Source organism: Heterodontus francisci, chromosome 46 (genome assembly GCF_036365525.1).
Source record: "Heterodontus francisci isolate sHetFra1 chromosome 46, sHetFra1.hap1, whole genome shotgun sequence".
Classification (NCBI taxonomy): Eukaryota; Metazoa; Chordata; class Chondrichthyes; order Heterodontiformes; family Heterodontidae; genus Heterodontus; species Heterodontus francisci.
In genome coordinates, this window is record NC_090416.1 from 19,424,736 (window position 1) to 19,437,832 (window position 13,097).

The 13,097-nt window shown below is 55.9% G+C and overlaps 1 protein-coding gene across 1 annotated transcript in view; it reads left to right on the forward strand.

Moving 5' to 3' along the window:
• The first annotated feature begins 646 nt into the window (after positions 1–646).
• LOC137356992 (secretory carrier-associated membrane protein 3-like) overlaps positions 647–13,097 on the forward strand; it is a 69,178-nt gene continuing 56,727 nt past the window's right edge. Inside the window, exon 1 of the mRNA XM_068022917.1 lies at positions 647–949. Coding sequence (XP_067879018.1) covers positions 908–949 — 42 coding nt within the window. The 5' untranslated portion in view covers positions 647–907. The remainder of the gene's footprint in view (positions 950–13,097) is intronic.

Genomic DNA, 13,097 nt, shown 5'->3' on the forward strand with positions numbered 1-13,097 from the left:
GTCTTGTTCTGGGGGGTGGGGCTAATCTCAATGGGCAGGGACTTGTTGTGGGGGTGGGGCTAATCTCAGTGGGCAGGGACTTGTTGTGGGGGTGGGGCTTATCTCAGTGGGCAGGGTCTTGTTCTGGGGGTGGGGCTAATCTCAGTGGGCAGGGACTTGTTGTGGGGGTGGGGCTTATCTCAGTGGGCAGGGACTTGTTCTGGGGGGTGGGGCTAATCTCAGTGGGCAGGGTCTTGTTGTGGGGGTGGGGCTTATCTCAGTGGGCAGGGTCTTGTTCTGGGGGTGGGGCTAATCTCAGTGGGCAGGGACTTGTTGTGGGGGTGGGGCTTATCTCAGTGGGCAGGGACTTGTTCTGGGGGGTGGGGCTTATCTCAGTGGGCAGGTTCTTGTTCTGGGAGGTGGGGCTTATCTCAGTGGGCAGGGACTTGTTCTGGGGGTGGGGCTTATCTCAGTGGGCAGGGTCTTGTTGTGGGGGTGGGGCTAATGTAAGTGGGCGGAGTCGGTTGGTGGAGGCGGAGCTAACTCCGTGGGCGGAGCCGGTTGGTGGAGGCGGAGCTAACTCCGTGGGCGGAGCCGGTTGGTGGAGGCGGAGCTAACTCCGTGGGCGGAGCCGGTTGGTGGAGGCGGAGCTAACTCCGTGGGCGGAGCCGGTTGGTGGAGGCGGAGCTAACTCCGTGGGCGGAGCCGCGAGACCAGCGGAGACAGCCTGAAATCTGGTTCCAACCGTTACTGTCGGCCCGGGTTCAGACCCGGTCACCGCGTCCCCCGGACCTGACCCGGTAACTGCTTCCCCCGGACCATCCCGGTCACCGCGTCCCCCGGCTCGGCTCGGCTCACCGCTAGTCCCCGGCCTGAGGCCTCAGATTCTGCCTCCGCGCCGACTCTCGCTTTTCCGCCGGGGGCCAACATGTCACGCTATCCGGACAACGTCGATGTAAATCCCTTTGAGGTAAGTCAGCTGTGGATCTCCGCTTCCCAGGAGAGGGAGTGCCGCACTGTCGGAGAGTTAATACTGAGGGAGTGCCGCACTGTCGGAGAGTTAATACTGAGGGAGTGCCGCACTGTCGGAGAGTTAATACTGAGGGAGTGCCGCACTGTCGGAGAGTTAATACTGAGGGAGTGCTGCACTGTCGGAGGGTCAGTACTGAGGGAGTGCCGCACTGTCGGAGGGTCAGTACTGAGGGAGTGCCGCGCTGTCGGAGGGTCAGTACTGAGGGAGCGCCGCACTGTCGGAGGGTCAGTACTGAGGGAGCGCCGCACTGTCGGAGAGTTAATACTGAGGGAGTGCTGCACTGTCGGAGAGTTAATACTGAGGGAGTGCTGCACTGTCGGAGGGTCAGTACTGAGGGAGTGCCGCACTGTCGGAGGGTCAGTACTGAGGGAGTGCTGCACTGTCGGAGAGTTAATACTGAGGGAGTGCTGCACTGTCGGAGGGTCAGTACTGAGGGAGTGCCGCACTGTCGGAGGGTCAGTACTGAGGGAGTGCTGCACTGTCGGAGAGTTAATACTGAGGGAGTGCTGCACTGTCCGAGGGTCAGTACTGAGGGAGTGCCGCACTGTCCGAGGGTCAGTACTGAGGGAGTGCCGCACTGTCGGAGGGTCAGTACTGAGGGAGTGCTGCACTGTCGGAGAGTTAATACTGAGGGAGTGCTGCACTGTCAGAGGGTCAGTACTGAGGGAGTGCCGCACTGTCGGAGGGTCAGTACTGAGGGAGTGCCGCACTGTCGGAGGGTCAGTACTGAGGGAGCGCTGCACTGTCGGAGAGTTAATACTGAGGGAGTGCTGCACTGTCGGAGGGTCAGTACTGAGGGAGTGCTGCACTGTCGGAGAGTTAATACTGAGGGAGTGCTGCACTGTCGGAGGGTCAGTACTGAGGGAGTGCCGCACTGTCGGAGGGTCAGTACTGAGGGAGCGCTGCACTGTCGGAGAGTTAATACTGAGGGAGTGCTGCACTGTCGGAGGGTCAGTACTGAGGGAGTGCTGCACTGTCGGAGAGTTAATACTGAGGGAGTGCTGCACTGTCGGAGGGTCAGTACTGAGGGAGTGCCGCACTGTCGGAGGGTCAGTACTGAGGGAGTGCTGCACTGTCGGAGAGTTAATACTGAGGGAGTGCTGCACTGTCAGAGGGTCAGTACTGAGGGAGTGCCGCACTGTCGGAGGGTCAGTACTGAGGGAGTGCCGCACTGTCGGAGGGTCAGTACTGAGGGAGTGCTGCACTGTCGGAGAGTTAATACTGAGGGAGTGCTGCACTGTCAGAGGGTCAGTACTGAGGGAGTGCCGCACTGTCGGAGGGTCAGTACTGAGGGAGTGCCGCACTGTCGGAGGGTCAGTACTGAGGGAGTGCCGCACTGTCGGAGGGTCAGTACTGAGGGAGCGCCGCACTGTCGGAGGGTCAGTACTGAGGGAGTGCTGCACTGTCGGAGAGTTAATACTGAGGGAGTGCTGCACTGTCGGAGGGTCAGTACTGAGGGAGTGCCGCACTGTCGGAGGGTCAGTACTGAGGGAGTGCTGCACTGTCGGAGAGTTAATACTGAGGGAGTGCTGCACTGTCAGAGGGTCAGTACTGAGGGAGTGCCGCACTGTCGGAGGGTCAGTACTGAGGGAGCGCCGCACTGTCGGAGGGTCAGTACTGAGGGAGTGCCGCACTGTCGGAGGGTCAGTACTGAGGGAGTGCCGCACTGTCGGAGGGTCAGTACTGAGGGAGCGCCGCACTGTCGGAGGGTCAGTACTGAGGGAGTGCTGCACTGTCGGAGAGTTAATACTGAGGGAGTGCTGCACTGTCGGAGGGTCAGTACTGAGGGAGTGCCGCACTGTCGGAGGGTCAGTACTGAGGGAGTGCTGCACTGTCGGAGAGTTAATACTGAGGGAGTGCTGCACTGTCAGAGGGTCAGTACTGAGGGAGTGCCGCACTGTCGGAGGGTCAGTACTGAGGGAGCGCCGCACTGTCGGAGGGTCAGTACTGAGGGAGTGCCGCACTGTCGGAGGGTCAGTACTGAGGGAGTGCCGCACTGTCGGAGGGTCAGTACTGAGGGAGTGCCGCACTGTCGGAGGGTCAGTACTGAGGGAGTGCCGCACTGTCGGAGGGTCAGTACTGAGGGAGTGCCGCACTGTCGGAGGGTCAGTACTGAGGGAGTGCCGCACTGTCGGAGGGTCAGTACTGAGGGAGTGCTGCACTGTCGGAGAGTTAATACTGAGGGAGTGCTGCACTGTCAGAGGGTCAGTACTGAGGGAGTGCCGCACTGTCGGAGGGTCAGTACTGAGGGAGTGCCGCACTGTCGGAGGGTCAGTACTGAGGGAGTGCCGCACTGTCGGAGGGTCAGTACTGAGGGAGTGCTGCACTGTCGGAGGGTCAGTACTGAGGGAGTGCCGCACTGTCGGAGGGTCAGTACTGAGGGAGTGCCGCACTGTCGGAGGGTCAGTACTGTGGGAGTGCTGCAGTGTCGGAGGGTCAGTACTGAGGGAGTTCTGCACTGTCGGAGGGTCAGTACTGAGGGAGTGCTGCACTGTCGGAGGGTCAGTACTGAGGGAGTGCTGCACTGTCGGAGGGTCAGTACTGAGGGAGTGCTGCACTGTCGGAGGGTCAGTACTGAGGGAGCGCCGCACTGTCGGAGGGTCAGTACTGAGGGAGCGCCGCACTGTCGGAGGGTCAGTACTGAGGGAGTGCCGCACTGTCGGAGGGTCAGTACTGAGGGAGTGCCGCACTGTCGGAGTGTCAGTACTGAGGGAGTGCCGCACTGTCGGAGGGTCAGTACTGAGGGAGTGCCGCACTGTCGGAGGGCCAGTACTGCGGGAGTGCCGCACTGTCGGAGGGCCAGTACTGCGGGAGTGCCGCACTGTCGGAGGGTCAGTACTGAGGGAGTGCCGCACTGTCGGAGGGTCAGTACTGAGGGAGTGCTGCACTGTCGGAGGGTCAGTACTGAGGGAGTGCCGCACTGTCGGAGGGTCAGTACTGAGGGAGTGCCGCACTGTCGGAGGGTCCGTACTGAGGGAGTGCCGCACTGTCGGAGGGTCAGTACTGAGGGAGTGCTGCACTGTCGGAGGGTCAGTACTGATGGAGGGCCGCACTGTCGGAGGGTCAGTACTGAGGGAGTGCTGCACTGTCGGAGGGTCAGTACTGAGGGAGCCCCGCTCTGTCGGAGGGTCAGTATTGAGGGAGTATACGAACATACGAATTAGGAGAAGGAGGAGGCCACTCGGCCCTTCGAGCCTGCTCCGCCATTCAGTAAGTTCATGGCTGAACTGATTACTCCACATTTCCACCTACCCCCGATAACCTTCCACCCCCTTGCTTATCAAGAATCTATCTATCACTGCCTTAAAATGTTCAAAGACTCTGCTTCCACCGCCTTTTGAGGAAGAGAATTCCAAAGACTCACGACCCTCTGAGAAAAAATTCCTCATCTCTCTCTTATATGGGCGACCTTGTATTTTTAAACAGTGACCCCTAGTTCTAGATTCCCCCACAAGGGGAAACATCCTTTCCACATCCACCCTGTCAAGACCCCTCAGGATCTTATATGTTTCAATCAAGTTGCCTCTTACTCTTCTAAATTCCAGTGGATACAAGCCTAGCCTGCCCAACCTTTCCTCGTAAGACAGCCCGTCCATTCCAGGTATTAGTCTAGTAAACCTTCTCTGTACTGCCTCCAACACATTTACATCCTTCCTTAAATAAGGAGACCAGTACTCTACACAGTACTCCAGATGTGGTCTCACCAATGCCCTGTATAACTGAAGCATAACCTCCCTACTTTTGTATTCAATCCCCCTCGTGATAAACGATAACATTCTATTAGCATTCCTAATTACGTGCTGTACCTGCACACTAGGACAGCCAGATCCCTCTGCATCTCAGAGCTCTGCAATCTCTCACCATTTAAATATGCTTTTTTAATTCTTCCTGCCAAAATGGACAATTTCACACTTTCCCACATTATACTCCATTTACCAGGTCTTTGCCCACTCACATAACCTATCTATATCCCTTTGTAGCCCCCTTATATCCTCTTCACAAGTTACTTTCCTACCTATCTTTGTGTCAACAGCAAATTTAGCAACCATACCTTCGGTCCGTTCTTCTAAGTCAGAGGGTCCGCACTGAGGGAGTGCCGCAGTGTCGGAGAATCACTCTTCCTTGCTTAAGAGGGGGGATTGGGGGAGTTGAGCGGAGAAAGTGCTGACATTTGGAGGGTTGTAGGGGAAGATTGGCTGGTGCTGGACTGCCCAGACATTGTGTTGCATTTGTCTCTTGTTAGAGTGATGTTGCGATATTCCTCCACACTGAACAATGTGAATCTGTGGTCATTATACAAAGCAACTACTGCAAAGCCGTTCCCTGGATAATGCGTTAACTTTTGCGGCCAAGAGGTTAATCCTTGTATTTGAAGTAGCAGTGTGCAAGGAGCAGCTTGTCTCATGATCTCAATTCTCAGCGATCATAAACAAAAATTCAAGTTTTTACTATATCAAATACATCACAAGATCGCTCCCTAACCCAGAGGTCACTGGACAGTGATCAGGAGCAGGAACCCTGACTGATTTCCCCCTCTCTCTAACCCAGAGGTCACTGGACAGTGATCAGGAGCAGGAACCGTGACAGATTTCCCCTCTCTCTAACCCAGGGGTCAATGGACAGTGGTCAGGAGCAGGAACCCTGGCTGATTTCCCCCTCTCTCTAACCCAGGGGTCAATGGACAGTGATCAGGAGCAGGAACCCTGACTGATTTCCCCTCTCTCTAACCCAGGGGTCACTGGACAGTGATCAGGAGCAGGAACCCTGACTGATTTCCCCCTCTCTCTAACCCAGGGGTCACTGGACAGTGATCAGGAGCAGGAACCCTGACTGATTTCCCCTCTCTCTAACCCAGGGGTCACTGGACAGTGATCAGGAGCAGGAACCCTGACTGATTTCCCCCTCTCTCTAACCCAGGGGTCACTGGACAGTGATCAGGAGCAGGAACCCTGACTGATTTCCCCTCTCTCTAACCCAGGGGTCACTGGACAGTGATCAGGAGCAGGAACCCTGACTGATTTCCTCCTCTCTCTAACCCAGGGGTCACTGGACAGTGATCAGGAGCAGGAACCCTGGCTGATTTCCCCTCTCTCTAACCCAGGGGTCACTGGACAGTGATCAGGAGCAGGAACCCTGACTGATTTCCTCCTCTCTCTAACCCAGGGGTCACTGGACAGTGATCAGGAGCAGGAACCCTGGCTGATTTCCCCTCTCTCTAACCCAGGGGTCACTGGACAGTGATCAGGAGCAGGAACCCTGACAGATTTCCCCCTCTCTCTAACCCAGGGGTCACTGGACAGTGATCAGGAGCAGGAACCCTGGCTGATTTCCCCTCTCTCTAACCCAGGGGTCACTGGACAGTGATCAGGAGCAGGAACCCTGGCTGATTTCCCCTCTCTCTAACCCAGGGGTTACTGGACAGTGATCAGGAGCAGGAACCCTGTCTGATTTCCCCCTCTCTCTAACCCAGGGGTCACTGGACAGTGATCAGGAGCAGAAACTCTGGCTGATTTCACGCTTTCTCTCTAACCCAGAAATCACTGGACAGTGATCAGGAGCAGAAACCCTGTCTGATTTCCCCCTCTCTCTAACCCAGGGGTTACTGGACAGTGATCAGGAGCAGAAACTCTGGCTGATTTCACGCTTTCTCTCTAACCCAGAAATCACTGGAGAGTGATCAGGAGCAGGAACCCTGGCTGATTTCCTCTCTCTCTAACCCAGGGGTCACTGGACGGTGATCAGGAGCAGGAACCCTGTCTGATTTCCCCCTCTCTCTAACCCAGGGGTCACTGGACAGTGATCAGGAGCAGGAACCCTGACTGATTTCCCCCTCTCTCTAACCCAGGGGTTACTGGACAGTGATCGGGAGCAGGAACCCTGTCTGATTTCCCCCTCTCTCTAACCCAGGGGTCACTGGACAGTGATCAGGAGCAGGAACCCTGACTGATTTCCCCCTCTCTCTAACCCAGGGGTTACTGGACAGTGATCAGGAGCAGGAACCCTGGCTGATTTCCCCTCTCTCTAACCCAGGGGTCACTGGACAGTGATCAGGAGCAGGAACCCTGACTGATTTCCCCCTCTCTCTAACCCAGGGGTTACTGGACAGTGATCAGGAGCAGGAACCCTGGCTGATTTCCCCCTCTCTCTAACCCAGGGTTCACTGGACAGTGATCAGGAGCAGGAACCCTGACTGATTTCCCCCTCTCTCTAACCCAGGGGTCACTGGACAGTGATCAGGAGCAGGAACCCTGACTGATTTCCCCCTCTCTCTAACCCAGGGGTCACTGGACAGTGATCAGGAGCAGGAACCCTGGCTGATTTCCCCTCTCTCTAACCCAGGGGTCACTGGACAGTGATCAGGAGCAGGAACCCTGACTGATTTCCCCCTCTCTCTAACCCAGGGTTCACTGGACAGTGATCAGGAGCAGGAACCCTGACTGATTTCCCCCTCTCTCTAACCCAGGGGTCACTGGACAGTGATCAGGAGCAGGAACCCTGGCTGATTTCCCCCTCTCTCTAACCCAGGGGTCACTGGACAGTGATCAGGAGCAGGAACCCTGGCTGATTTCCCCCTCTCTCTAACCCAGGGGTCAGTGGACAGTGATCAGGAGCAGGAACCCTGGCTGATTTCCCCCTCTCTCTAACCCAGGGTTCACTGGACAGTGATCAGGAGCAGGAACCCTGACTGATTTCCCCCTCTCTCTAACCCAGGGGTCAGTGGACAGTGATCAGGAGCAGGAACCCTGACTGATTTCCCCCTCTCTCTAACCCAGGGGTCACTGGACAGTGATCAGGAGCAGGAACCCTGACTGATTTCCCCCTCTCTCTAACCCAGGGGTCAGTGGACAGTGATCAGGAGCAGGAACCCTGTCTGATTTCCCCCTCTCTCTAACCCAGGGGTCACTGGACAGTGATCAGGAGCAGAAACTCTGGCTGATTTCACGCTTTCTCTCTAACCCAGAAATCACTGGACAGTGATCAGGAGCAGGAACCCTGTCTGATTTCCCCCTCTCTCTAACCCAGGGGTTACTGGACAGTGATCAGGAGCAGGAACCCTGACTGATTTCCCCCTCTCTCTAACCCAGGGGTTACTGGACAGTGATCAGGAGCAGGAACCCTGGCTGATTTCCCCCTCTCTCTAACCCAGAAATCACTGGACAGTGATCAGGAGCAGGAACCCTGTCTGATTTCCCCCTCTCTCTAACCCAGGGGTTACTGGACAGTGATCAGGAGCAGGAACCCTGTCTGATTTCCCCCTCTCTCTAACCCAGGGGTTACTGGACAGTGATCAGGAGCAGGAACCCTGTCTGATTTCCCTTCACTCTAAGCCCTGGTACTGAGGCTAACTGGCACAGAGTGGGATTGAATTGGGACCTGGTTGGTCTGCTGTCGCAGGTAGGTACGGTAGTGTAGTGATTATGTTACTGAGTTAGTAATCCAGAGACCTGGACTAATGATCCAGAGACATGAGTTCAAATCCCATCATGGTGCCTGGGGAATTGAAATTCAATTAATTAAATAAATCTGAATAAAAAGTGAGTATAAGTAATGGTGACCATGTAACTACTGGATTGTCTTCAAAACTCTTCGGGTTTATTTATGTCCATACTTGGACCCACATGTGATTCCAGACGCAAAAGGATGTGGCATTTCGAAACTAACCAGAAACAGCCGATAGATAGAGGGGAAAGTGAGAATGCTGATGTCATGCAGACCAGTAGAAAGTCAATCACATGCTGTCCGAGGTTTTGCATAACAATGGATGAGTCAATGCTGTGTCTTCGGTCACAGATAGTCACTGTATGAGTGCCGATTCATTTATCAAAAGATCAAGGGTTCTCAGGCTGTTCCTGAATGAAATGGGGCACTGGGTCAGGTACAGAACTATAATGCTACTTATCTTTGGATTTGGTCCCATCAAACACTCCCAGGACAGGTACAGCACGGGGTTCGATACAGAGTAAAGCTCCCTCTACACTGTCCCCATCAAACACTCCCAGGACAGGTACAGCACGGGGTTCGATACAGAGTAAAGCTCCCTCTACACTGTCCCCATCAAACACTCCCAGGACAGGTACAGCACGGGGTTCGATACAGAGTAAAGCTCCCTCTACACTGTCCCATCAAACACTCCCAGGATAGATACAGCTCTGATTGTGTACAGGAAATGGTCCAAACTCTCTTACCGATCAGGGGAAGCTGCTGCAGCTGAGCAGGCTGGTGGAGCAGTAACTGCAGAGCAGAGTGCGGAGAGACTTGCAATTGTACAAGTTTGTCCATCTGCTGAGGAGGGAGAAATTCCTTTTGGAGAGGCAGATGTTGGAGCACCTGAAAGACACTTCTGTTTGGATTGTTGAGGGAGGGAGAAGAGGCTGGTAGACTCAGGGTGGGGCTGCAGTAACCTGTAGGGAGCCCCTGTATTTGTATCTGTGCTATGTCCATCCTGCACACATGGAATTCCTTCCCCACCCCAACTGCCTGCCTTGGGACAGCTGGAGTTGCCCTGGTGAAGACAGCCTTCGTGTAACATCGGGAGAGGAAAGTGCTTGGCGGCTCGAGCTGTCCCGGGTCAAGAATCCTCCCCTAACTGGATGCTTGGTACCTTGGACCTTCTGTATTGAAGTGTTCCAACCACGAGTTGATGTGAACATCCCTCGAAGCCTTTCTCTCTCTTCCACCACTCAGCCACCTTTCCTATCCTCCCCTTTTCTTTTCCACCCATATCCTCCTCTACTCCCACAGCATATTATTTCAAGTTTTAAAAACCTGCTTCATTTTCCTTTGTTTCTGAAGGGTGGATGTGGTTCTTTGACCACATGCCAAGCCCATCATTACCGGTGGCGGGGCCCTCTTGCACGTATGCTGTTGCTGCAGCTGCTCCTGTTGCCCTGTCACCTTTTGAACTAATAACATCAAAGCATGGGGTCAAGAGCTACATCCACCCGAATCGAGGCACGCGTAAAAGCAATGGCCAAGGTAGTCGGCCCCTTGGCTATTGTCACTGCCTCTAAAATGTACGCAAAAACAGTCTTTTTCCTGAAGACCGAGCAGGCAGTGTACCTGGCCCTGAACAACGAGATTGCCATGGGTAGGACATTTTTCCCAGTGGGCCCCCTGGAGACCACAATGCAGCGGGTCACCTTGTCAAATGTCCCGCCCTTCATTCCTGGTGAGTTCCTCCTTCCCCACCTGCACCATCTGGGGGAGATAAAGACAAGGCTCACCCCAGTCCCACTTGGTCTTTGGGAGAACAGCCTCCGGTATATGTACTCCTTTCGTCGCCAGCTTTTTATGCAGCTGACACAGGAGGCAATAACAGAGGGCCAATTTAGGGTAGAATTCCAGGGGATGGCCTATTGGCGTGGTGCCACTCCTACAAGGGGGTGAGGCATGTTCACAAGAGCTGATGAGCTGCTCCATCTGGGCTGCCAGTTCCACCTTGGTGGGCCAGGGTGGCACCGTCGTACCTCCCACTACTCCTCCTATACCTGTCGCAGCCACTGCAGAGGCGGTTCCAGAGGTGGTGCTTTCCTCAGTCTCTGGTGAGGACAGGGTGGAGGCCTGTCCAAGTGAAAGGAAGATGTGAAAAAAGAATAAATCCTGAGAGGTGCGTCCCCTGGATACCACGGCACAGCTCGAGCCTGAGCTCAACCTAAGGCCTGATCCCAAGGAACCCACCTGCTGCAGGGCTGGGCTCAGGCCCAGGGTAACCAGGCAAAAGGAGGGTGTTATGGCCTTTGATGACATGGACGTCTCTGAGCCTCACTCCCGAGTAGGAAAAAGAAGAGAAGGCACCCATCCACAGAGGTAATGGAGGCCCTGAGGCGCAGGGCCCATCTACTGGGGGCGAACTGTTTCCTGGTTCGGGTCCCTGGGATCCCCTGCCACCACCCCCACCATCAAGACTGTAAGATGTGGGCAGGAGCTCCCTACCCCTCAGGAGTCCCTGTACATGTGGCCTATCCTGAGGGAGTGAGTGGAGCCCTGCTCTCCTTATCTGCAACTGGGTTGGGTGCCCTGGATGGAGGGGAGGGCGAGGCCTCAAAGGGTTGGCCCTCCCAGCTAAAGCCAGGTCCTGCCCGAAATGGACCCGACCCAGTTGCCAATGAACATACCACTCGACCTGCGGGGCCTGTGGGTGCTGCCGGGGCGGGAAATGGCCGTCTCTCTCCGCCTCAGGTCCCGGCTCCGGCTGGATTTCTGGTTGAGACTAGATGTCTCCCTAGAGCCACTCACTAGCCCGGGGGCAGTTTGGAGGAGGTTGGGGGGGGGTGGGGGGGTGGAGGGGGTTGTCCAGGGAGGATGTCTCCACCATTGATCCTGGGGTGAGATGGTGACAGAGGTGGAACCAGCTGGAGCAGCAGATACATCTGCTCCACATGTGTGCTGGGTGTCTTGGCCACGAGTAGTGATTATCCGGAGGATGGCAATCTTGAATCTATCGTCCGTGAGGCAGTGGACTCCCTCTTTCCTCCTACCGAGACTCCTTTTATGTCCATTGTGGAACTGCGGGACTTCCTTGCTGCCTGCAGGGGTTGCTGCAATAAAGTTCAGCTGGCCCTCAACTGAATGTCGAATTTGAGGTTGATCATCCAGTCCATGCCACCCTCGGAGTGCCAGGGGGGGTGGGGGTCGGGAGGGAACTGTGCAGAAGTAAAACTGGTTTCAATGCGTTCCTCACTGGGTTGCTGGGGGAGTGGAAGGCCAGGTGCACTTCCGCTCCCTCCTCACTGAGGTGTTGGTGACGGGTTTTAAGTACCTTTGACATGAAGATAACCATAGCCAGCCTCAACATCAACGGCAGCAGGGGGTCTCACCGCAGATTTCACAATCTCTCAGTCCTCAGGGAAGGGAGATACGCGGTGAGCTTTCTGCAGGAAACCCACACCATTCCGGGAGACGAAGCCACCTGGCTCCTGGAGTGGCAGGGTGGGGTCTACATGAGTCACCTCACCCCTATTTCTAGTGGGGTGGTTATTTTCTTGTCCCCGACTTTTCAGGTGGAGATCTTGGGGGTCAATGAGCTAGTGCCGGGCCGCTTGCTCCACCTTGCCGTTCACCTGGGTAGCGTGCCGCTCCACTTTGTGAACGTGTACGCGCCCAGGCCTGGTGTGTTGCAAGCGCGCTTCTTTAAAGAAGTGTCTGCTGTCTTGAGTTCTATCAATAGAGGTGGGTGCATCATCCTCGGGGGGGATTTTAACTGCACCCTCGAGGTGGGGGATCGCTCCGGTCCCCAGCGTGGCCAAGTGTTGGTGGAGAGGTTGAGGGAACAGATCAGCTCCCTCAACTTGGTGGACGTCTGGCGGAATCTCCATCCCGACTCCAGCACCTTCACGTGGAGGTCTGGAGGAGGAGGGTCCCAAATCGACCGCCTCTATATTTTTCAGGCGTATGTCTCCTGTGTCTCAGCGGCCTCCATGCGGCTGGTGCCGTGCTCGGACCACCACCTGGTGTGGATGGAACCCACTCCGCTCTGTATGTGGGAGGAGTCCACGGGGTCACTAACAACCGGCTGCTGGAGGACGAGCGATTCCAGGACTCGTTCTGTCGATTGGCGGGTCTGACATGTGAGTTGTCCTCTCGGTTTATGCCAATGACGTGCTACTCATGGTCACAGACTTGCGGAGGATGCGCGACTGCCAGCAGACCTTTTCTGCCGCGCCCTCCGCGAGGATCAATTGGGAGAAATGTTCCGGACTCCTGGTGGGTCAGTGGCGGGTGGACTCCCGGCCGGAGGAGATGACTCCTTTTGCGTGGAGCACCACGCACCTCCTCTATCTGGGAGTCCACCTTATCCTCACTGAGGAAGCCTGGCCGGCAAACTGGCAGGAGTTGGAGGCGAAAATCACCGCTCGGCTGGGGCGCTGGACAGGACTTCTCCGAGTGCTTTCCTACAGGGGCCGAGCGTTGGTCATAAACCAACTGGTGGCCTCCATGCTGTGGTACCGGTTGGTCACTTTGGCCCCGCCCCCTGTATTTGCCACCAAGATCCAGAAGAAACTTGTCGATTTCTTCTGGGGCAAGAGGAAACACTGGGTCTCTGCCGCGGTCCTGAGTCTCCCGATCGAGGAGGGCGGCCAGTCGC